Source organism: Megascapheus bottae, chromosome 3, assembly GCF_031878675.1.
Source record: "Megascapheus bottae isolate mThoBot1 chromosome 3, mThoBot2.hap1, whole genome shotgun sequence".
NCBI classification, from domain to species: domain Eukaryota; kingdom Metazoa; phylum Chordata; class Mammalia; order Rodentia; family Geomyidae; genus Megascapheus; species Megascapheus bottae.
In genome coordinates this window covers 25,239,001-25,265,665 of record NC_143511.1, presented here as the reverse complement: position 1 = coordinate 25,265,665, position 26,665 = coordinate 25,239,001, and the positions used below count along the sequence as shown (strand labels likewise).

General features: G+C 40.4%; 1 protein-coding gene across 4 annotated transcripts in view; it reads left to right on the top strand.

The window, feature by feature from the left end:
• Nucleotides 1-26,665, top strand: part of Pip5k1b (phosphatidylinositol-4-phosphate 5-kinase type 1 beta) — a 226,747-nt gene that overhangs the window by 127,965 nt on the left and 72,117 nt on the right. For all 4 annotated transcript variants that reach the window (XM_090329679.1, XM_090329680.1, XM_090329681.1 and 1 more), the window contains 4 exons: nt 7,810-7,940; nt 13,316-13,433; nt 18,426-18,578; nt 18,831-19,130. In XM_090329679.1, the coding sequence (XP_090185805.1) occupies nt 7,810-7,940; nt 13,316-13,433; nt 18,426-18,578; nt 18,831-19,130 (702 nt within the window). The remainder of the gene's footprint in view (nt 1-7,809; nt 7,941-13,315; nt 13,434-18,425; nt 18,579-18,830; nt 19,131-26,665) is intronic.

Sequence of the window (26,665 nt, the reverse complement as noted above, 5' to 3'; positions counted from 1 at the left end):
TGGTATATTAAAAGATGGGATTCCATTATCAAATTCTATGAAATTTGGGTCTAATTCTTTTAGCAAGAGTGCTGAGGATTCATTAAAAGTTACAAGCAGCTTACATATAGAGATCCTTTTCTTGAATACTTGTTTGTTAAACATGAGATTTGAAATATGATGTAAAAAATCAGTGTTAATAAAATCTTTTAATATAAAAAAGTTACAAGCAATGTAGTAGCGGGATTTGATTAACACTTTTGAAGTGATTCACTCTTAGATTGTTATGATCCCATAATCAGTTTGGATAAGTCAAGGAGGGGGGCGAGAAGCTGCTGTTTCAGTACTTAACTTGAATAGTTTCAATACTTCCTGTAAAAGCCAGTAATATCAGATAGCATATTAAGTGATCTAATTTCATAGACAATGTGCTGGAGGAAGCAGTTTCCTGTAACTATTGTAAGGTCATTGACAGCTGACAGTGGTCAGAATCATTGCTTCCTTAATAGTGAGTTTCCAGAGGCTTTTAGTCTTAATGGTCTCAATCCTCACAGTTATCCACAGTTATTCCCAGCAGACCCTGCCCCAGCAGAGAGAACTCGGGTAAGTTAATCAGATAATGAATGAGAACACTGAACTTGGAGCCTTCTTGCTGAGTATCCTTGCTGGCTGTAGCAGACACTAGCCAAGGCATTTTGATCAGTTTAGTCTCCTGGAGCCATGGTTTGTTTAATATATACAGTGACTCTTAACCCAGGCATGTGACAACTGATTTGACCAACTAGAACTGTTCAAAGACAATGTACACTGAGCACAGGTAACTCACACCTGTAATCCTAGCTGCTCAGGAGGCTGAGATCTAAGGATCATAGTTCAGAACCAGCCAAGCAAGAAAGTCTGTGAGACTTTTATTTCTAATTAATCCCTGCATGCAAAAAACAAACCAGAAGTAGAGCCGTTGCTCAAATGGTAGAATGCTAGCCTGAAGCCCAAAAGCTGAATGGCAGCACTCAGGCCCTGAGTTCAAGTCCCAAGATTGGCAAAATAAAATAAGCTAGAGTATGGTTCAGGTGGTAGGACAATAATGAGCAGAAAAATCTGAATGAAAGTTCAAGTGCTGCTACCAACAACCGATATGTGTGTGTATGTATATATATGTGTATATATATACACGCATACGCACATGTGCACATATACACATATCTATGTCTTCATATATACATACAGACATGTATGCATATATGTGCATGTGCGTGTGTGTCCACAGCTGGGATTTAGCTTGGTAATAAAACACTTGCCTAGCATGCCCTAACCACCACATGGGAAAAAGGAAAAAGAGAGTTCTTTGAAAACTGTAACATACTACACAAAGGCAAGGTGAGGTTCATTTTCTTCAGTATCTACCTGAACAAGTTTGGGTTGGTGAAAAGAGGAGCCCGGAAGGTAATGGTCTTTGGTTTGCCTTGGTGATGTTGCCTGGTCGTGTCTTTTACCGAGTGTCACATGCTTGAGGGGTGTTGGTGGTTTCCAGGCAACATATCGCCTCCACTTAGCCCTTCTGAGGTCCGGAATTAAAAATAGATTGTTTTGCAGTGTTCTGCAATCTTAGCCCATATAAAATCTCTATTGAAGGAGTCGACGAGTGCATGTGGAGTTAGAGGGGGGGATGGACACATCCCAACGCTTTTAGGGTACATACAAAGTCAGGCAGAGAAAATTAGAGATCAGAGTACATGCAAAGTGGGGGAGGCTCTCTGCAGCCTTCCTGGTGTGTGGATGAAATCCCAGGGGGAGGAAGTGAGCCCCTGAGGGCTCAGGGTTTGCAGGAGCAGAACAGCTGTTCTGAAAGAAGTGCCACCAGCACTTGGCTTAGAATGTCCTATGTCGTCAACATGACTTACTGGTCTGCTGACGACACTTGCTCTCAGCGGGAATACAAAGTGCTTCCTGCAGTTTTACCCCATCTTGTGCAACATGAAGCTGGACCTTATATCCAGTGGGAAAATCTCAGGTGAGGGAGGCCTTTCCAGCTGGTGTCTGAGGAAAGCCCATGCCACAGTGAACACAAGCAACAACTTCCAGGAAGCAGACAGCCTGCTCTGTAATGACACCCCTAACATACCCATGTGAAAGTGGCTTGTGTGTTCTGTTTACAGGGAAGGGAAGGGAAACCATTGAGGAATCATCCCCACTGGACCTGCAAACACCACCTTCCATGAATAACTCCCTAGCCTACCTTGTTAGTAATCACACTAACAATGGGGTTTCTTCTGGTTTACTAAGAGGTTTATACACTTTCCTTCAGCTTATGGGTATATGATGAAAAGCCCAGAAAATATTTTATCTCATTTTATCAAAAGAAATGGCTTTCTTGGGCCTCATCTTTTGTGAAGGTCAAACATTCAAGACATAAAAGGCATCTTCTGCCAGAACACATGGATTGCACAACCCTATAAACCTCATCACTCAGAAGGCTGAGATCTGAGGAACATGGTTCAAAGCCAGCCCAGACAAGAAAGCCTGTTCAGACTTTTTTTTTTCAGATTTTGGAATATGTGCATGTACATAATAAGCTATCTTGGGAGGAGGACCCTGGTTTAAACACAACATTCAGTTATGTTTTACATATACCTTATATTCATCAAATGAAGGTCATTCTAGCTACCCTTATACTGCAATTCGCAAGGTCTGTGTGTTGCAGCTAATGTTGTTGGAAACACTGAGTAACCTGCTGGACACCTGTGTTTTGTTGTTTTGTGCTGGCTGGAATCCATCACAGAACATCGGGTATGGAATTTTCCATTGGTGGCTTCATGCCAGTTCTCAAAAAGTTCCAGCCCCATGGGGCCGGGAGTTTGGCCTAGAGGTTAAAGTGCTTGCCTAGCATGCATGAAGACCCGGGTTCGATTCCTCGGTACCACATACATAGAAAAAAGCCGGAAGTGGTGCTGAGGCTCAAGTGGTAGAGCTCTAGCCTTGAGAAAGTCCAAGGGCAGTGCTCAGGCCCTGAGCTCAAGCCCAGGACTGGCAAAAAAAAAAAAAAAAAAAAAAGTTCCAGCCCCAGGTGGATGCTGGTAGCTCAAGCCTATAATCCTAGCTATGTAGGAGGCTGTGATCTGAAGATCCTGGTTGAAAGCCAGCCCAGGCAACAAATTCTGGGAGACTCTTATCTCCAACTAACTACCAAAGACAAAACAAAACGCTGGAACTAGAGCTGTGGCTCAAGGGGTAGAGCTCTAGGGAACATGATAAATTATACAGGACTTTAGGTACTCATATACAGTGAAGGTAGGGAAAGAACACAAAGGCACAAGGCCTGTGTGCCTCTGATGATTTAAAACACTATGGAAGTAAACTGCCGGAAATAGAAATGAGGGGTTTTATTTGTTGTTTTTCTTTTCTATTCTTCTTGTCTTGTTTGTCCAATCTTCTGTCCTTGGGAGAGTAAGGAGTGGGGGCAGGGACAGAAATGAAAGGAAAAAGGGTAAACGAATGCAGCCAGTGGTACTAGAAATGAACCATTCAACTTGTGGGTAGGGATGGGATGGAAAAATCAGGGAAGAGCAAGGGAGGAAGTGACATTGTCCAAAAGGAAATGTCCACTTCACTGGGCTTAACTAATTCTCTCTCTTGTACGCATCACCTTTATAATAACCATAAAAAGTTTACACACATAGAAGCTCAGGGGTAGTGCTCAGGCTCTGAGTTCAAGCCCCAGAACAAGAACAACAGCAACAACAAAATCCATCCCTGTGGCCCTATGGATGTTAGTTCTACAGATGAGAGAAGCTCAGCCTGCAGTGCTACCTCCCCAGCTTGTATCAGCCACCAGTACAGTCAGCAAGCGCTGAGAACATTGCCTACCCTTCAGTGAGTGCCACCTTTATCACTGCAATTGTAATTGTGCCTGGCTCAGGACTGAAGGCTCAAATGATAGAACCAATTGCCCAGCAAGTATAAAGAGACCCTTGGATCAAGTGTAAAAATAAAAGAATAATTGACTTTTATTCTTCTTCTATTATTTCTCCCATCCAAGCATATGAACCACAAAGACTCTGAAAGGGAAGAAATGTGATTACCCATCTGCTTTTTTGTTTTATCTGATGCGTGTCAATGAGATCTTCTTTTCTCCCCACCAGTAGCAGTACTCAGAACCTCACACAGGCTAGGCAAATGCTTTATCCTTAGACCTATGCCTCAGCCCATTTGCTGTTCATTGTATTTTCCATGGAGTCATGCGCCACCTTTACCCTTGCAGTCCTCAAACCTTGATCCTCCCACCTCTGACTCCTGACCAGGATTACCAGCATACACAAACATGCTAAGTTGCTGTTGTTGTTTTCCAAAATCTTATTCCTTTAGGATCCCAGAACTTTAGCTCATCCCCCAGGAGAAAGATATTCAGAGTACCCTAGAATGGAAAGATTATTAGGCCTTACTACAGACCATCTTGAGTCAGACATTCTGGGATTGTGACCCATCTTTCCTCTATGTTACCAACGTCTCCAGCAATTCTCCAACTCCCTAAAATCTAACATATACGGGGACACCAAGGCACTACCGGACATACTTTCTGCCTGACAAGTTGTTCTAGCACATGAAGTACTAGATGACTGTTATTTCCATGAGCCCGTGAACTAAGTAGAAATACAAGTAGTTCTAGAAAGCAGAGTCAAGCATTGGGCAAAGTCCTTCAAGAGTCCGCTCTCAGTCTGTTGACAGGACTGGCAGAGAACATTTCAGGATGCCAGGTCCTCTGGAAAGTGCTGCTATCACATCTCACACCATATCAGTCAGGTGATATATGGGAAAAGTGATGCCTTCGGGATTTTTTATGCAAGGCTACAATGAAGAACATCCATTGCAGCCTTTAGAATTCAGAGCTACTGTTTACAAAGGTCACTGATTACAGAACTCAAGAGAGAGAGGACTGAAATAGTAAATTTTATTAAAAAGTACTAGATACATGGTGGCTTAAATCTCAGTCTTTTGCATCTTCCTGCCCTGGGATCTTCCATCAATGGGCATATGAAAGAAGAAAGCCACCAAGACATGTTTCTAACAGTCTTCATGGCCAAAGATGAGAGTACTTTTCCTTCGACCCCTGGTAGCGTAATGTTTGCAGTGGAGTAAGCAGGATGATTAAGTGATGACTTACTGTGATTGATTATATGAGAGTAGAGGAACAGACTGATCAGTGCCTGGCCACTTGGAGGGAGTCAGAACCTAACCCTATACTACATGTGGTTTCTTTGGGATTCAAGCTTGTCATCATGGAGGATGGCAGAGCCTGAGGAGAGGAAGACAGTCTTTGAAGTAGAGTGCAGGAATCTAAGATATTAGTCTAACTCTATGTGTTCTGTGTGGTGGCAGAATACACTCAAACTGGAAAAAAAAATCTGAGTCATATGCTAAGTTACCATGGGAAGCTATTAACTATTAACCCTGTAAGTACCAGGATGGGTACTTAAGGAGCCTAAAGATCAAGTATCAAATTAAAAAACTTTGAAATAGCCAGGCATGGTGGCTCACGCCTGTAATCCTAACTACTCAGGAGGCTGAGATCTGAGGATTGTGGTTCAAAGCCAGCCCGGGCTCTAAAGTCTGTGAGACTCTTACCTCCAAATAACCATTAGAAGTGTCACTGTGGTTGAAGGGATAGAGTGGTAGCTCAGGGACAGTGCCCAGGCCCAGAGTCCTAGACCTATGATCGACGAAAACAAACAAACAAACAAAAAAAACCTCCACATCTCCACTTGCAGTTTCTGATGGTTAATTGGAGATAAGAGTCTTACAGACTTTCCTTCCTGGCTGACTTTGAACTACAGTCCTCAGATCTCAGCCTCCTGAGTAGCTAAGATTACAAAAGTGAGTCACCAGCTCACTCTGGCTCCAGAGAAGTGTTTTTTAAGAAGAAGAAGAAGAAAAAAAAAAAAAGCACTGCTGGTTGGTGTTAAATCCATGAAGATCATATGTGATGGCATGCCTATGATGCCAGCTACTCATGAAGTAGCGAGCAAAAGGATCACTGAGGATAGCCTGGGCAAAAATTAGTGAGATATCTTCTTAACAAATAAGCCAGACATAGTAGTGTGCACCCGGCATCCCAGCTACTCAAAAAATGTAAGTTGGAGGATCGTGATCTGAGGCAAACCTCAGGGCAAAGAAGGGGGGGAGACCCTATCTGAAAAAATAACTGAAGCAATTACCAGGGCTAACAGCATGGCTCAAGTAGTAGGGTGCCTGTCTAGGAAGTGAAAGACCCTGAGTCCAAACTCCGGTGCCACCAAATAAATAAATGAAGGCATAAAGAATAAAAAAGCAGGACCAGGAGCATGGCCTAGTGGTAGAGTACTTGCCTAGCATGCACAAAGCCCTCGATTCGATTCCTTGGTACCACATAGAAAAAGCCAGAAGTGGTGCCGTGGCTCAAGTGATAGAGTGCTAGCCTTGAGAAAGTCTAAGGACAGTGCCCAGGCCCTGAGTTAAGCCCCATGACTGACAAAAAAAAAAAGAAAGAAAGAAAAAAAGCAATGAAGCATGGAAGGAATGGAGGGTAAATCTTGAATCTGAAAAAAGAATATTGACTCCAAAAAAAGGTCTTATTAAATTAGGAATGGATTTCCTTTATTATATTCATTTAATTCAGGATTCCTTGACCTTGAAAGTACTGATGTTTGGGGCTGGATACTTCTTTGTGGAGTTGTGTGGGGGCAGTTAGCAGCATCCTTAGCCTCTGAATGATGCTAGTACCATTCTCACCACAGCTGTGGTACCCAAAAGGGTCTACAGACATTGCAGATGTCTCAAGGGTAGAACTGCTGACTCAAGCGCTAATTTATTTCCACGGTATCTTGCATGACAAGATATTAAAAGTATGATGCCCCTTCACCATTAAGAATATATTTTAATTTTCTTTTTCATGTGTGTCTGTGGAGGATGTGTGTGTATATACAGTCCTGGGGTTTGAAACTCAGCCCTGGGCACTGTCTCTAAGCTCCTTTGGTTCAAGGCTATTGCATACTCAACCACTTGAGCTATAGCTCCACTTCTGATTTTTCAAGTAGTTTAGTGGAGATAAGAAGCTCATGGACTTTCCTGCTATGTGGCTTCAAACCACCATCTCTCAGACTCCTGCATAGCTAGGATTATTGATGTGAACCACTAACAGGCAGCTATTCTAATTTTCATAAGTTGTTTTTCTATAATTTGTCTTATTATTTGTTTGAAACAATATACAAACATATATATGCACAAATGTATATGTATCTATTACAAGGCCTTTAGTTCAATCATTAGAATTGCCAAAAAGAACAAATATTTGTATATGTATGTATACGTGTGTATACATACTTATTTCCATGCATGTTTACAAACACACATGACAGTTATTCTCCAAGTCAACCCTGCATCATTGAATTATGGAGATCTTAGAAAAGTAGTAACTATGTATTGCAAGTGTTCCACCAAATTTCTAAGTTCTTAAAGAAAGGTGACTATTTTGTATTTGGCCTTAAAAACCCCTTTGTGCAAAGATTCTCTCTCTCTCTCTCTCTCTCTCTCTCTCTCTCTCTCTCTCTCTCTCTCTCTCTCTCTCTCTCTCTCTGTCACACACACACACACACACACACGCCGCAATTTCATGAGAAGGATCCATAATAATTGAGATTTTTCCACCAAAAGGAGCTACCTGCCATCTTTCCAAGCCCCAATTTCGTTACTGTCTAGGAACAAGGCAGGAAATGAAACTTCACTGTCATGAGGTACTGCTTGTGACCTTGACCAATGCCTACCATCGAGGCTAACCTGGAGCCCTTTGTTTCTTTGCAGACTGCATCATCTGCTATTAAAGGCGCTATCCAGCTGGGAATAGGCTACACGGTGGGAAATCTCACATCCAAGCCAGAACGCGATGTTCTTATGCAAGATTTCTACGTGGTGGAAAGTGTATTCCTCCCCAGGTAAGAACCTCATTCTCTGTGGCCATTCCCATGTTAAGGAAGCTTCATCACTGTAACAACCTCACACTGAAGGACTCTCCTTCCAAGGGCTTCTTTACAAGTCCTAGAGTCCATGTTGGCCTTTTGACTGCCATACCATCCATATGCTTGCTTTCCATTGGAAGAGGATGGCTTGCTGTTGATTTTTTGTTTATGTTTATTTTTGTTTGTTTGTTTTGCTGGTCCTTAGGCTTGAATTCAGGGTCTGGGCACTGTCACTGAGCCTTTTTTGTGTTCAAGTCTACGTCTCTGCACTGGAGCCACTGCACCATTTCTGGCTTTTTCTGAGTTGTTTATTGGAGATAGGAGACTTACCTACATGGACTGGCTTTAAACCGTGTTCCTCTCATCTCAGCCTCCTGAGTAGTGATGATTACAGGCATGAGCGATACCCAATTTTTGCATTTTTTTAATGTGTTGGTGAAGTGTGGGTTTCAACTATGGGTCAGTTGTACTCTTTTGTGATAAATGCTTGGAAGACAGATTTTGAAATTCATTGAGGAAAGAGTACAATAACCTCTTTCTTTTTTAACATATTTTCTCCAGGAAACTATACAGAAATATTATGTTCTGATACTATTCTTTGCAGAAACCACCAAAGTTACCCAGATACGTTATCACTCTTAGGAGAAGTAAAAAAAATAAACTTATATAAATGAATACACCTGGAGATGTATAATACTGATGGTTTTACAATAGCATGATGAACTTAATGCCACAAAGCCATAAAAACTTAAAAGAACTTTTGAGCTAGGCACTGGTGACTCATGTCTGCAATCCAAGCTGCTCAAGCTGAAATCAGAGGATTGAGGCTTGAAGCCAACTAAAGCAGGAAAGTCCCTGCGATTCTATTTCCAATTAACAAGCAAACAATGAGCTGGAGGCATGGCTCAAATGGCAGAACTAGCCATGAGCAAGCAAGCCAAGCAACAAGAAACCCAGAGTTGAAGCTCTAGTACTGATACATAATAAAAGAAAAGAACCATTTAAAAGCCATCACCATCTTAGTATGAAGACAGAAGTAGCGCAAAGATTATTTCTTTAAACTGTATTAATTTAGAAGTGTCACCATACCTGACCATATTTTCCCAAGGAGATGAATTACAAAATAAAAATGATACTTACTGGGTACTGGTGAGATCTGAGGATCAAGGTTCAAGCCAGCCCGGGCAGGAAAGTCCATGACACTCTTATCTCCAATTAACCACCAGAAAACCAGAAGTGGCACTGTGGCTGAAGTGGTAGAGCACTAGCCTTGAGCTGAGAAACTCAGGGATAGCACCCAGTTCCAGAATTCAAGCCCCATGACCCACTAAAAAATAGATAGATAGATAGATAGATAGATAGACAGACAGACAGACAGACAGATAGATGCTGCACTTGATGACTTTGAAGAAATTCCTTTGAGGCTCTGTGGATTCATTTTTTTTAAGAACAGAACACATTCTTAAACAAATTCTTCTCTTTATAAAATGGCATTTTATTGTTTAGTTGGGTGAGAATGACTGGACTGGGGACATAACATTTTTTTCATATATTTTTAATTGTAATTAATAGAAGGGTTACATGATATTTGCCAGATAGATGGTGCATTAATTCCCATACATTGATACCCTTTCACATGTCTTGGTCCCCATTTCCCTCCCCCCTCCCCCCACCCCTCATCTTGTTTTCCCCCTTCCCTATCCAATTTCAAATAACCAAATACAAATATATCCGATATATCAGGTAACAAAGTGAGATACTGTAACTATATGAGATAACCAAGGGACAGCAAAAGAGATGAGAGATAACATAGTACCTTAAGAACAACAATCATTCATTATATGGCTTATGTTTCTATATCCTAGAGATCTTTTCATTTAGTGTCCTACTATAGGGACATAACATTTTTATCTCCCGGGCTCTTAATGCATTTCTATGAGGCACCTGATAATATTGGCTATTTTAAAGTGAATTTTTGGTTGGTTTTCTTTGCAGTTTACTAGAGCTTTCTTTCCTTTATTCTTCCTCCTCCTCCTCTTCCTCCTCCTTCTTTTTGTCTGGTCCTGGGATTTGAACTCAGGGCCTGGGTGCTATCCTTGAGCTCTTTTTCACTCAAAGCTAGTGCTCTACCACTTCAGCCACAACTCCACTTGTTACTTTTTTGGTAGTTTAGGCGAGATGAGAGTCTCACAGACTCTAAACTTCCATCCTCAGTTCTTAGCCTCCTGAATAGCTAGAATTACAGGCATGAGCCACTGACACCCAGCTAGTAGAGCTTCTTATATTAAGAGATTAGTTCTTTGTGATATGACTTTCTTTTTTTTTTTTTTTCCTATTTCTTTGTCCCTTTCCTTTAACAACACAGTCAGTTTTTCTTCACATGCAGAGTTGAACTCTGGGCTGTTTACTATTGCCAGATCTCCCCACCCATCCAGCCCTACTGATGGAATGCATGCACCCTAAGCATGCCCCACTCGTGCCTCTAGTCACTTCATTTGTTGAAGTTGAGTCTAGACCCTAAGAACACTCCGGGCCAGTGACCCAGATGGAGAATGAACTCAGGTCTCTCCGGACTATAAAACCCATGTTCTTGATTGCCCTGTGAGATATCCAGAATTCCAGGATGATCTAAAAGGTCCAAGGATCCAAGGAAGATATACTTCATAAGGCCAGATACCCTAGGGGAAACATACACACCAGTTGTGGTGTGCTGGAATCCTTATTTACAAGTACCACTTGGAATATGGTACTTCTCTCCTTACATACAGAGAGATCTTTGGAGTTATATAAACTCAGTAGGTCATTATTCATCCATATGTGTTGCATATTTGCCATATAATTCCTCTGCAAAGTATCATGGTCAGGCCCCTAGTCCCAAAGATGACAGGGGCCATTCTCCCTGTCTTTATGTGACCCAAAGCTAGCTGAATGCGTTGATTTATTTTTTAAATGTTATGATGTGGTGACTTTTGAACCTAGATGTTACCATATACACTTAAAGAAAACCATGTTCCTTGTTTCTGTCTGTAGATGTTCTCTGCACAGGTGTATCTGTGAGGGGGGGATCTGACTGTCAGACTGTCCCTGAAACTTAATACTGTCCTACTTATGCCATGACTGAATTAAGCACAGAAGCCAGGAGCTGTGAATCCTAGGGTGACTATGATAATGAAAATCAAGGTGATCAACCCAAGAAACTCAGAATTAACCATACACAAAAACATGAATGACATCTGAGTCTAGGCTCAAGGCCACCTAAAAATGAGAGAAACGCCATGTGCATAAATCTCGTGCTCCCTCTTGATCCGTTGAAGAAAATCTAAGCGTGTAAAGTTCTTAGATTGTATGAAATAGGAAAAAGAATTTCGTAAAGAGCAGAAGCAATAAGACAATGGCCACATCGTTAGCCCAGTGTAAGCCTCCTAAAGTAGGCAGCGAGATTATTTTTACTCCAAAAAGACAAGAATAACACAGGCCACTTCAAGCCTCTGCTTTCACATCTTATTTTTTTTTTTGGTTATAGTAACAGACACTTTATTATAAGGGATACATATTAATGGCTATTATAAAGGAGAAAAAATTTGTATTTTATTTCACATTGCAACTATATACAGTCACTTTATTTCAGAGTGTAGATAACAATAATGTGGTCTTTATGCTGGAAAAAAGCTAAAAGAAGGGATTTTTATTCTTCTAATTTTTTATTCTTTGTTTTGGTCAGGGTAATGTATAGAGGGGTTACAGTTACATTCATCAGGTAGTGGGTGCATTACTTTTCATCACTTCTTATTCCTACATAACCCACATTTACAAATTATTACATGCCATATATATGTTCTAGAAATACACCTCGGACAATCCCAAGGGACTTACAGCTGAGTGTATTTCTCTTCATAAATTACAACATAAGAAGTGAGGAGGGCTGGGAGTTTGGCCTAGTGGTTAAAGTGCTTGCCTAGCATGCACAAAGACCCGGGTTCGATTCCTTGGTACCACATATATAGAAAAAGCCGGAAGTGGTGCTGAGGCTCAAGTGGTAGAGTTCTAGCCTTGAGAAAGTGCAAGGACAGTGCTCAGGCCCTGAGCTCAAGCCCAGGACTGGAAAAAAAAAAGAAGAAGAAGAAAATTAAAAAAAAAAAAAGAAGTGAGGAAATATTCAGATATATTCCATGGACATCACACATATAGTCAGAATCTCTGGCCACACTTGCTTAGGCAAACAGTATCTGTTAACATGGACAGACAGCTTGGGAGGCATTAGGGATGGAGATTGAGAGAGGGACTACTGGCCTCAAAGTCAGCCTGAGTTCCTGCCTCACTCTCCCAATGGAAACATCTTGTTCTTCTGCCTGGGTGTGGTCCTAGACTTTAAAATTAGCAATTAATCTGGGCACTGTTAGCTCATGCCTGTAACTTAGCAACTTAGAAGACAGATCTGAGGCTCTGAAGTCAACCTGTGCAAGAAATACCATGAGATTCTCCAATTAACCATTAAAAACAAGAAAAGTCAGGAGTGGAGCTATGACCCAGATGGTAGAACACTAGCCTTGACCAAAAAAGCTCAAGGATATTACCCAGGCCCTGAGTTCAAGCTCTGGGCCTGAACACACACACACACATACACACACACCCACACACACACACACACACACACACACACTCAGGCCTGTGGATGTGCCCTGAGGATATGATTGATATGTAAGAGAATTCACCTGAATGAATGATGTTTGACTTCTCAATCAGGATTCCAGGGCTGTGGATATTTACAGATGGTTTTATAACAGTTAATTATCATAAATATTATGCAAAAAATTAAAAATGAACCTTGGGAAAAGAAAAACAAAGCTGATGATATATTTAGCTATAAGAAAGGATTCAGACTAAAGTCCCATCTGGTTCGCTCTGGTTGGTGGGATTGTTTGAGAATGATTTCCCTTATTGCAAGCATCTATCTAGTTTTCAAATTTCATGGCCAAAGAATATACTTTTGAAATCTTTCTGCACAGTAAACTCCAGACCCTAATAAAGCATTTCAGTGTGATTTTACCAGGGAAGAAAAGATGATTTTTTTTCCCAAGAAGGACAAAGGGGAGGGTAAACCACAGGGCATTCTGTGATTGGCCAACAAAATCTGCACAAGTAAACCTGGCATCTATTTTACCTGATTGGCCCTTGAATTTTTTGTGATGTGAGCTTTGAAAGGTCTACCTTAACAGAAATGAAATTGACCCAGGACCAAATCTTGGATCCCATTCTAGAACAACTTAAAATTTGAAGTCAAAATTGTCTTCACTAATATTCTTTCTCTCTGCCTCCTTTTTTTTAAACAAAATTTGATATTTTAACTTCAGTGAAGGGAGCAATCTGACCCCAGCACATCATTACCCAGACTTCAGATTCAAGACATACGCTCCGCTAGCATTTCGATACTTCAGAGAACTTTTTGGTATCAAGCCTGACGATTACTTGGTAAGGAACCCGTAATTTTCCTTCCTCCTACAGAAATGTGTGATGTAAACATGGGTCTCCTAGCGACAGTGGCAAATGCTTGTGTCTCTTGTTTTATAAAGCTTAGGAGCACAGCAATAGTTCCAAGCTTGATAATGATTATAAATTTAGCTTCAGGAAATGTGATTTGACTCTGCAGCTTTCAACTGATAGTTACAAAACCTGCTCTGGTGGTTGATATTTAAATAACTGATATCAGTTGCTACTTCAGATAATTATTCTAACAGATATATTATAATTAGTTTTAAACACTCATGTGAATTTTACTGATTAGATTCTCTTTGAGAGCCTGCCTATTTTAGTTGTCTTTATTTATACCATTCATCTCAGACCTCCTTTGGCCTACAACCATTTTCTCCTTGACCTACAAATCTTCTTAACTTTCTTTGTCTCTCTCCATTTGTCTCTCTGTTTTTCTGTCTCTGTCTCTCTGTCTCTGCCTTTGTCTGTCTTTCTGTCTGTCTGTCTGTCTCTCTTTCTATGTATATATATGTATGCATACATATATATATACATCTATATGGGGTACTGGAGATTAGCTATTTCCAATGTATTTTTACATATACATGACAAGGAAACTTTTATGGTTCTAATGTTTGAACTCAGAGTTCATGCTTGCTAGGCAGGCACTCTACCACTTGAATCAAGCTTTTGATCTTTATTGATCGAATTATTTTTTTCAGCTGGGGTCTTAGCCCAGACCATCATAGACCATGATCCTCCTGTTTCACACTCCCTATCACAGCCTGGATGAGGTGCATGTATCACTGTGCTCAGATTCTCTTGCTGAGATTAGATTAGATCTCAAAGAACTTTTTTTATTCCTAGACTGACCTCCAGCTGCAATCTTCCCAATTTCTGTCTACTGCTTCTTGGCATACAAGATCCTATTTTATTCTCAAAATTTTTTTTTCAAATTTTATTCTCAAATTCTGGCCTCCTTTTGGTTCCGGAGATACAAACACAACAGCTTATTTGTAATGCCTGATGTGATGTTAGCCTTGTAATCCTATTCCTGTTCAAGGAACCAGGAACTTCCTGGGAAATGTTTATTTCATAGTTTGCTCACTGTTGTCACTCTAGCTCTAAGATTATCTTTCAAGAAATGTTAGGAAGGAGGCCTTAATACTTATTGTTAATTCACTTCTGAATGTTTTTGATCATATGTGTGAACCAGATAAAAAATAATGCTTTTCAGAGGAAGTATAGCAACATTTGTCACATACACACACACACACACACACACACACACACACACACACACACACACACACTTAAAACACATATTACCATGTGGATAAGCTATAAGTAATAAAATTCAAAACTTAATTCCATTCTGAACTTCTGAAAATTTTGAATGATTCTCTTATTTAATTGGCCCCTAAGAAAAAACATACAATTTCTGTGCAGTGAGATACTACTAGCTCTTCAAAGCACATGAATACACCTCCACAAAACAGCAGGGACTGCACCTCAAGACACTGGGCATCCTACTACCTTAAATACACCCTCCCATATGGTTCTCTGCCTCCTCACCACTTTCAGCCTTATTGCATGGTACCCCTCAACCCATGAGTCCCAACTGAAACACATATGTCCATGATGGAGATATGTGCTGGAGAAATCCTTTGGTTCTGGTCTTAGTAATTCGGGAGAATTGCCATCACTCAGAGTGGGGAACTCTGAGATTTGGATGTTATGGGAAACAAGCTCCATTGCTCATTTTGTGACACATACTAAAAATTAATGGGGTCACCTTCTGCATGTCTCACCAGACAGAGAGATTCCATAACACTGCCCACAGGGTGACAAGGTGACTGTCCCCGGTCCTGCCCTGTCTATTGCCCCAAAGCCTGGGAAGTTCATTCTCTCATTCCTTCTGATGTTACAAAATTATTTTCCTTGGGGAAGACCCTTCTCTGAATAACTTTCCACATAGCTTACGTAGGTTTCCTAGTAAAACTTCTACTCAAAAAACTAGTTTCAGAGTAGAGTTTTGGTAGAGCTAGAGTGTTTAGAAAGAAACTCAGAAAACTGATTCAGTGGTTTCACAGAGAAGTCTTCATCCATGAACCAGGTAGAAAGGTACATTTCTTTAAATGTGAGTACTTTGAATGCCTTTTGTATCTAAAATAGAGATTTTGGTTAAAGTTATAGGAAGATGTTAGAAATCTTAAGGTCTAGTATTCTGAGAATGTAGAATCCCCCTAGAATGATCAGTGATAGGGAATAAAACTATCTTAATGAGGAAATAAACAGACTGAAGCCAAATGTTAAACAGTTCAGAACTTTAGAGAAGGGAGAGGCCTATCGCTGTTGGATGTGTGTGTGTGCGTGTGTGTGTGTGTGTGTGTGTGTGTGTGTGTGTGTGTGTGCTGGTGATGGAACTTGAACTCAGGGCTACACACTCTGGCTTGACTTTTTCTACTCACTTCTGGCACTTTATCAGTCAATTATGTTTCCAGCCCTGCTTTTTGCTGGTTAATGGAAGTTAAGAGTCTCATAGACTTTCCTTCCTCGACTGGCTTCACACCTCAAATCCTCACATCTCAGCCTTCTAAGGTAGCTAAGATAACAAGTGTAAACCACCAATATCTGGCTTCCTCTTGGCTTTCATGGTGCCCTGTTCACAGTCTGATGCCTACTTTTGTTGTCCTCCATTCATTCATCAGGTCTTAATCTCTAAGCCTGAATAGCAAGACAAGTGGAGGTAGAAGGAGGCACTTGGTGGGGATCAGGCAGCCATATACACTTGCTTCCTTCTCTTCTTGGAAAATTTCCCCCAAACTCTCCTTATCCGCAGTGCTGCCAAAACAAGATCATGAGAAAGCTTAACATCTACAAGCTGCCTTTAATCGTTGTTCTCTAAGTTCTTCTCTTTCTCCTGTTCTCTCCTCTCTTATTCTTCCTCCTTTTAGGTTTTCCTGAAGAAAAGACTTAGATATGCACCAGCCCTGAACAAAAGGAGATTTTTCAGCCCTGGTATTTTCAGATGTCTATATATTCAAATGTGACAATATTGCAAAGTTGTAATTTAGTCATTACCAAAACAATATGGCACTGGCATAGAAACATAAAATAAAAATAAAGAGATTCATCAACCAATGTATCAACCAGTGCAATAACTTAAAGAGCTCAGAAATAAACACACAAATCAATCAATAGATTGTGAATGCAGGTGCCAAGACACACAATGAGAAAAGGGTATTCTCTTCTGTTCCTTATCTCAGAGGAACTGGCTATCCACATGCATAAGAATGAAACTGACCTTTATCTCAAACCATATACAGAATCAACTTGGAAATGGATGAAAGATTTAAATTTAAAGCTGAAAGCTATAAAATGACTAGAATAAAACATGGGAAAGCTGTGGAGCAGTAGAGCTTGTCTATGACCCCCCAAAACATGGGCAACAAAAAGTAAAAATGGACAAACTGCATTGCACCAATCCCAAAACTTTCAGACACCAAAAGACACAACATCATGAAAAGGAAAGAAAACCCTACAGATTGAGAGAAAATACTTATAAATTATCTATCAGACAAAAGGCCTACCTTCAAAGTAGAGATTAAACCAATATATACCAATATACAAGAAATTCAAACTATACAATAACTAGAAAAAATATCCCCATGGAAAAATGAGTGAAGGATCTGACTAGATATTCCTCAGAAGAAGATATATGAATTACCCTTAGATAATATTTTTTAAAAATTCTCAACATAGCCAGGCACTGATTGCTCATACCTGTAATTCTAGCTACTCAGGAGGCTGAGATCTGACATTCAAAGCCTGGGCACTAAAGTCTGTGAGACACTTATCTCCAATTAACCACCAGAAAACCAGAAGTGGCGCTGTGGTTCAAGTGTGAGCTGAAGAGCTCAGGGACAGCACCCAGGCCCAGAGTTCAAGCCCCGTGATTGAAAAAAAAGAAGATATAGTGGTTGAGAATGTGGCTTAGTGGTAGAGTGCTTGCTTAGCATGCATGAAGCCCTGGGTTTGATTCTTGGTTCCTCTGTACCACATATACAGAAAAAGCAAAAGTGGCACTGTGGCTTAAGTGGTAGAGCAATAGCCTTGAGAAAGCTGAAGGATAGTGCCCAGGCCCTGAGATCAAACCCCAAGACTGGCACTAAAAAAAGGCAAAATTAAAGAAGCAGAGAGTAGAGTCCAGGCTACCAGAGGCTGAGAAAAGGGGAGAGTGGGAGGAAAAGGAGAAATCATAGTCAAAGGGTACAAAATTTCTGCTTGAGAGGCTGAAATCTAGGAGACCATGGCTCCAATCCAACCCCAGGAAAAATGTGCACAAGAACCCCATCTCATCTAATAGCTGGGTCTGGCAGCATATACCTGTCGTCCAGCTACACCAGGAGGTGGATATTGGGAGGATTGCAGTTCTAGTCCAGTCTAGGCAAAAAGTTCATGAGACACATCCTTTCACAGAGTAAGGTGTGGTAGCTATAGCAGAAAGTGTCAGTAAGAGAACTGTAGTCCAGGCTGACCCGGACATAAAGCAAAACCCTATCTGAATGCTGGATTTTACTAGGCCAATCTGTATCTTACACATATGTGAACCTCCTTCCTTTATCTCTCCCCTCAACCCTAGTTTTCACTGGTCAATGATGTGAATTATTAATCAGCATTGAGCTCAGTGACCGAAAGTTGATTACTCTGCTGAGTTTTAGCATTTAAGTGAGATTTACTGCAAACTTCATTTGTGAAGTTTAGTCATTTGTCTGACAGAAATGTAGTGAATGTTCCAAACACAAAGTCCAATATTGCCAAAGGAAAAAACAACAACAACAGCAAAGGGGTGTTAAAATATTTACTTAGGACGGGATGTAGCTCAGTGGCTAAGCACTCGTCTGGTCTATGCAAGCCCTGAGTTTAATCCTCAGCATCTCAAATCATCATTATCATCACCATCAAATGTGTCTTTCTTTATTCTTTCAGTACTCCATCTGCAGTGAACCTCTCATAGAGCTCTCCAACCCTGGAGCCAGTGGCTCCTTGTTTTTTGTGACTAGTGATGATGAGTTTATCATCAAGACTGTCCAGCATAAAGAAGCAGAGTTCCTTCAGAAGCTACTACCAGGCTATTACATGGTGAGGAGCTGCACATAATTAAAGCATTTGCCTTAGGTTCTAGTACTGCCACAACAGCTGGGGGGGGGGGGAAAGAGAGAGGAAGACAGGAAGGGAGGGAGGGAGAGGAGGAGGGAGGTGAAGGAGATTATACATTCCCATTTTTTTTCTTCCTTCTTCCCCCCTCCTTTTTTTCCCTTCCCTTCCTTCCCCTCTCTTCCCTTCCCTTCCCTTCCGTCCCTTTCCTTTTCTTCTCTTTCCTTTCATCCCTAGAATTTAAACCAGAATCCAAGGACTCTTTTGCCCAAGTTCTACGGGCTGTACTGCATGCAGTCTGGCGGCATCAACATACGGATTGTGGTGATGAACAACGTCCTTCCTCGGGCCATGAGGATGCACTTTACATATGACTTGAAAGGTTCAACCTACAAGCGAAGAGCATCCCGAAAAGAGAGGGAGAAATCCAACCCCACGTTCAAGGACTTAGATTTCCTGCAAGATATGCATGAGGGGTTGTACTTTGATACAGAAACATACAATGCACTTATGAAAACTCTTCAGAGAGATTGCCGGGTAAGAGAGCAGCATGGCTGTGATTTCTTTAGAAATGTCATCTATTATCCTAAAACCTTTGGCTGCCATTTATCAAAAGCATAAAATAAGAAGTGTCCAGAATGGGCATGTGAACTATCCTCTTTAGTAAACCTGGTGCTTCCCTATATTAAAAGAAAAGGTGGAAAGGGGGTTCATCATAATTCATATCTGTTGATTTCTATAAGTCAGTCAGCTTTCTTGGAGAAAATGAAACAAGAAAGCTCTGTCTTCTTTGGAAAGAAAGAGGGGTGAGGAAAGAAAAGAAAAGAAGGAAAAAAGAGAGAAAAAGAGACAGAAAGAAAAAGAGAAACAAACAAACAAACAAACAAAGAAGGAAAGAAAAGAGGGGAAGAAAGAAAGAGGGGAAGAAAGAAAGAGGAGAAGAAAGAAAGGGATAGAGGGGTTATAGTTTACATTCATCAGGTTGTGGTAAAGTTCATTTTAATAGAAACCTTTTTCCTGTGTTTTTCTGCCCTTACCAGATGTAGGTGAAAAATAACTCTCAATTCTCTATAGTCTAGGCCTCTCCAGTTCTAGATTTGCTCTGTGTGTGTGTGTGTGTGTGTGTGTTTTTCTTGCTGATTTGATATTAAGAGACTTTCTGCTGTTTTGTTAATGCCACATACTTCTATGCCAGAAATAATATTTATTCTAAAGTCAGATGTGAGAGTCCCTTTGCTATTGCGCAGGATTTGTCTGTGTGATAAAGTTTCCTGAGAAGTTCCATACTGAGAAGCTGAGGTCAAAGATGACTTTTCATCAGGAAGGAAATGCTGGATATTTGCCCATGTACATTAATCTATCTTTTGTCAGGTTGGTTTTTCTATGGATCAAAGTTTAATGTCAAGTATCCAAGGCAAACCTCCCCGTCAGTGTTTGTATGAGCTGTTAGATACAAATCATGGAAATTTTTAGAAACTGTACTCATGGGCCAGGAGTGTGGCCTAGTGGTAGAGTGCTTGCCTAGCATACACAAAGACCAGGGTTCTATTCCCTGGTATCACATTCATGGAAAAAGCTAGTAGAGGTGCTGTGGCTCAAGTGGTAGAGCTCTAGCCTTGAGAAAGCCCAAGGACAGTGCTCAGGCCCTGAGTTCAAGCCAGGACTGGCAAAAAAAACCAAAAACAATTATATATATACTCATCCTTTTCTCTCAGAATGGCATTTTCTCCTTGTAGTATATGAGGACACATGAAGGCTCTTGGATAACCCAGCTCCCTCTCTGATCTGCTGAAACTATAAGCAAATCCTCTGTGATCTGGAGACAGCAGCTGCTTCTGACAGCAGGGCTACATCTAGCATGACACAACGGATGGTGGAACCGTGTGTGTGTGTGTGTGTGTGTGTGTGTGTGTGTGTGTGTGTGTGTGTGTGTAGATACTGTGGCTTAATCTCAGGGCCTAGTGGTGCTGTTCCTTATTTGCTCAAGGCTAGCAATCTATCACTTGAGCCGCATCTCCAACTTCTGGCTCTTTGGTGATTAATTGAGTTTAAGTGTACTTTCTTGCCCAGGTTGGCTTCAAAGGGCAATCCTCAGATCAAGCCTCAGATTACAGATGTGAGTCAGTGGTGTCCAGAGTTGGATGATAGGTCTTAATGCTCATCGTGGATTACTTTATAAATCTAATGGATGCTGTGGGTAGATTCTTCTTCCAAAAAAGCCCATCCACAATGGCTTAGTGCTGACTCTCTCACTCCACGTCCTACTCTCCAAGCTGAAACTCCACATCCAAGACAATGGTTGTCTGCTCATTTGTCAAATTATCCTCTGAATGGCTAGAAGAGGCTGTGTGGTCACCATGGCTTGAAGTATCTCTTTGCTTGGTCTTACCTCTCATTTTTGTGGAGCTTGGCTTGGGTGTAGCTGCTGAGCTGTAGGGATTCAGAGAGGCTGTGAGGTCATCCCCGGCGGGGGCTGACATGAACTAGATGTGACCCTCTGCTGTTGAAATCCCACTACATGAGGCCGGCAGTATAAGGCTCCATTTTGACCATCTGGGAAGCACATCATTGAGGCTGTACCCTAGCCAGAGAATGGTGGATGAGGCTTGCAGTAGGACGTGACCTTCCATTTGCTTCTCATCTATGTGTTCCAAGCAGACCATGCATGAGGCAAGCATGAGGTGAGTGACCTGAATGCTTGGTCCATTGCCAGTCACTGTGTTACAGACACTCTTGATATTTAGGTTTCAAGCAAGCATCTATGGTAAGATAACTTGGTTTTTAATGGATCAAAGGAATTCTCCAGCAGCTGAAGCAGAATTTCTTTAAAGTAATTTTTAACAGAACAGTATAAATTGGGTATGAAATAGTATGAGGTATCCCAGAAACCATATTTTATTGCTTGTTATTGCAGCTATCCATAATAAGGGAAAACAAATAAGGCTAGAAGACCCTCTCTGATGGAGCCAGGGTTTTCTTAAGGGACAAATTCAAGAATTTCAGCTTCTCTGTTGTACCCTAAATCTGCTAACCTCTGTCCACCTCCCCTTGCTTCCTGACTGTTCTCTATCCCTTCCTTCGCTTTCTGCCTTGATATGTCAGACGCCTGACCTTCATTTCCCTCAACTCCTTGGCCAGGAGATCTCAAGGGTCTTCTGCATCCACAGTGGGAATGAGGTGAAAGTCAATGGTACTGAAAACCAGTGAAGAGGCTGCTCAAAACTCCAGGAGGTGAATAATCAGGGTCTCTAGAAAGCAGTCATTGTGAATACAGTGAGAAAGGACCTATCTCTAAGTAATTTAGGACACAGACTGGAATAGAACTAAATGATTTATTGTGTGTGGAAAGAGGAGAGGAAGGAAGAAAAAGTAGCTTCAGAATATTGATTTGGGCAGCAAGCCACGTGGTGGCCATGTTTCCTTTATGTGCTTTAAGGATAGAGCAGCACAGAGGGTGCACAGAGGATGTGCATCTCAGGCCTGGTTGTTGTGTGGGAAGCCCAGGGGATAGCTTGCACTAATCTTACATTCTGTTTGGGGGAGTCAGTAATTTGTGCTATTTTATCTGGGCCAAGATTACCTACAGATATGGATGGGCATCTGGGTGGAAACGCACAAGGTGAGCCCAAAAGCCAGGAAGTACTTCATGAAAGAAGACCTAAACTGGTGTGGTAGCACATACATGTAGTCCCAGATACTCAGGGAGCATAGGTAGGAGAATCGCCGATAGAGTCAGTCCAGGCAAAGTTAGCATGACTTTCTATTTCTATCAAATAATAAAAGAAAAAAAAAGAAATGGGGGAAAGAATTAAAAATATACCTCAAGTGGTAGAGTGTTTGCTTGGCAAGCCCAGAGGCCCTGAGTTCAATCTCTAGTATAGACAACAAAGAAAAAGAGAGGGACGGTTATTTAGGTATCCATGTTTCCTCATGCACAGCTAATGGGAGCAGCAACAGGAGATGGAGGCAGATCATGAGCTGGGCTTCAGTATTGGAAAGAGCCCTTTGCTCCCCTCCTGTTAGGGAATAAGGCTCATCAGTGCTGAAGCCTAAATTAAGCTCAGATTTCTGGTTTCCTTTTTTGTTGATTTTTGTCTTTGCTCTTGAACCTTGCTCTTGTATCCTAGGCCAGCCTCAAATTTCCCATACTCCTGCCTCAGCTTAGATGCGTTTTCTAAGAGGAGTTTCCAATGACCCATGTAGGATGTGAAGGAGTCAATGGGGAATAAGCCTAATATTCTTTTGAGTTGAAAATGTATGTATTCATTTGGAAAGAACAATTATGAGCTATTCTTATATCCATTTTTAATTTACTAGGATTATTTCTTTCCTGATAGAACTGATCCATGAAAAGTCTGAGTCTCATATCATTCCATTAATTTGATAAATTATCATGTCCTGAAATATTTTTGGATAACTCTGGGGAAACAACACTGAGACAGAGTATATTAGTGATAACTTGTGTTTACAATTCAAACATTGCTTAATCTTTCAAGTGAAAGTTGTATCTGAGACAGGCTGGATAATTAATTGCCTAAATGACTTATTTTACATTTTTTTCATTGAGAAGCAAAGCTATTAATTTTTCAATAGGGTAAAACCAATTTCTTTTTTCATATAAATCACTATTACCATAAATATTAATGAGTTCTCAGAATTTAATGAAACTAGACTTAATACTGGAACTTTGTGATGTACAAAATGATATGTTTCCAAATATATATGGCATGTTCTTGATTTATAGACCAGATTAGTATTAGCTGTGGGCATGTTTGCATGAGTTTTAATATGGGTAATTTTATGTGATGCTTAATTTAATATCATAGCTAGCACCTTCAACTCTTTTTGTTTGCTTTTTTCATTTTTTTTTTTTTTTTGCATTTAACGTAGGCTTTGTGTAGGGGGCTGGGGAGTGCCAATACTGGGGCTTGAACTCGGGACCACACATTCTTACTTGGCTTTTTTGCTCAACAGTAGCACTCTTCCACTTCAGAATCTGGTGCTAAGTAATTGGAAATAAACATCTCCCAGGTTTGTTTGCACTGACTGGCTTGAAACCCAGATCCTCAGACATCAGTCTCCTGAGTAGCTAGGATTCTAGGTGTGAGCCACCTGTGACCAGCTATTTTTTCTTTTAATAATGGCTTCCTGTCCATTTATCTAGGGGGAGAAAAACATGCTTCAGACATAATAGGAAATAATTGTATATGTATTAATGGTGGTGGTGCATAAGTTCAACCTTTTTGCATTCATCAATAAGGAATTGTTTTGTCTTTAGACCTCAGTGAAAACATGATAAGAGTTCAGGGGTATCATTGGCTCTGAGCTCTAATATGACTTACAAAAGAAGCAACAGAAGGGGCCGGGAGTTTGGCCTAGTGGTTAAAGTGCTTGCCTAGCATGCATGAAGACCCGGGTTTGATTCCTCGGTACCACGGTACCACATACATAGAAAAAAGCTGGAAGTGGTGCTGAGGCTCAAGTGGTAGAGCTCTAGCCTTGAGAAAGTCCAAGGACAGTGCTCAGGCCCTGAGCTCAAGCCCAGGACTGGCAAAAAAAAAAAAAAAAAAAAAGAAAAAGAAAAAAGCCGGAAGTGGTGCTGAGGCCCAAGTGGTAGAGCTCTAGCCTTGAGAAAAGTCCAAGGACAGTGCTCAGGCCCTCTGAGCTCAAGCCCAGGACTATCAAAAAAAAAAAAAAAAAAAAAAAAGAAGCAACAGAAGAATTCTGTGTGGTTTAAAGATCATGAGTTCAAGCTATAAGGCAATGGCCTGTGTCAAAAAAAACCTGAGTATGTATGTATGTATGTATGTATGTATGGTGTATATATGTGTGTATGTATGTATATGTGTGCATATAAAATCTTGCATGTTGGATGGTCATTTCTTTTTTTTAAAGAATTTATTAACATTGATTTTTATATCATATTTCAAATGACATGTTTAGCAAACAAGTATTCAAGAAGGGAATCTCTATATACAAACACTGGCACTTAGATTTTAGAACATAATTAAAATTAGGCTGAGGGTTTTTATGTCATAGATACATATTAATCTATGTAATAAAACATTTTGTCTATAGAGTCACAAATTTTTATGTCTATGTAGTTGTGTTTATATTTCCCATACCATGTCCATAGCATTGGGTACACAAATATTGAGTCCTCACTCTTGTACTGTTTGGATCTGATAGCCACATATTAAGGATACCATGTGTCTTTTGTTCCTTTGGGCTTGACTTGTCTCACTCAACATGATTCGCTCTAGATTCATCCCCTTCCCTGCAAATGCCATTGTTTTATCTTGTCTGTTGGCTATGTAGAATTCCATTGTATATATATACCACATTTTCTGTATCCATTCATCTGCAGTAGGGCATCTGGATTATTTCCATCGCCTGGCTATTGTGAATAGTGCAGAGATGAACATAGCTGAGCAGGTGTCCTTATCATATCTTGGGTTATGATGTACAGGGTAGATGCCCGGAAGTGGTATGGCGGGATCATAGGGAAGGTCAGTTTTCAGTTCTTTAAGAAACCTCCACACGGCTTTCCAGAGTGGCTGAACTAGTTTACAATCCCACCAGCAGTGCAATAGGTTTCCTTTTTCTCCACAACCCCACCAGTATCTGTCATTGTCTGAGTTCAAAATCTTTCTTGTTGGGGTAAGGTGGTATCTTAGGTTGTTTTGATTTGCATTTCCTTTATGACCATGGATGATGAGCATTTTCTCATATGCTTTTCTGCCATTTTAACCTCTTCTTTTGATAAGTCTCTCTTTAGTTCCCTTGCCCATTTAGTGAATGTTTTGTTGGGTTTGGGGGGATTAGTTTCTTAAGGTCCCTGTAGATACTGGATATTAAGCCTTTGTCTGATGTATTATTGGTAAATATCTTTTCCCCGTTGGTTAGCTGTCTCTCTACTTTAGTGGCTATGCTTTTATTGGATAGTCATTTCTAATGCATATGAATATATTTTAAGTAAAAAAGAACAGAGGGAAGGACAAGAGGAAGGGAGGGAAGGAGGGAAGAATGTTTGGGTTAATCCAGAACAGTCCATAGTTTTAAATCACTACATAAGGCATAGTACAAAGCATATTATTGTGATAGCTAGGCTAAGGATTTAATATTTGTTATTTATTCCATTCTGTTTCACCAGCCAAAATTATGTCTTGTCGCAGCCTGTGTTTTCTCTTTATTACATTAGCAAAGAACACTCTGATTCTTATCGAGGAAATTAAATTCAGAAGACAGCATTCAGTTCAACTTGCATGTGCACATCATTCTAGTGTTATACTCTCAGATACCTACTTAGGTATAGAAAACACTTCAATTCATTTGTCCCTAAATTGGTATTTCTATTTGTAGAAAATGGAATTTCATTTGCATAAAATCTCCTGGATACTATATCAAACTTGCTTATATCTTGTTAGATTACCACAAACATTTCATGACAGCCATCAACTACTTATTTAATAGTAACTGAAGTATAAGATAAACTAGCTAGAAAAAATTACTCAGGGCCTGGATACATCCTTCATCAGCTCTATACTTTTGTTTTACACTTTAGATTTTCTATCAAAGAACAAGATTAGTCTAGAACACAGCCAGTTTTTGGATTTAACCACTTTAGTTAATACCCCAGATTACTAATCTTGAACTGTATCTATGGCATCTATTAACAGTTGAGAGAATATAACCTAACTCCAAGTATAGAATTTTCAAAGCAGTATGTGAAATTTTAGTTTTGAGAAGTTCAAACACATACAAAAATTAACACAAAAGTACAGATATACTCTTCAGCCATTTTTAACTCATAGGAAATCATGTCTTGTTTTACCATCTCCTTTCTCCTATAATTTGAATCCTATCCCAGCCACTGTGTGATTTTAGTCAGACCTATTTTAGTAAAAAAAAAAAAAAAATCTTTTAAAGCTAGGGCCCCCTGCCAGGTGCCAGTGGCTCATGTCTATAATCCTACTTACTCAGGAGTCTGAGATCTGAGGATGATGGTTCAAAGCCAGCCTAAGCATGAAAATCCATGAGACTCTAATCTCCAATTAACCAACAGAAAACCA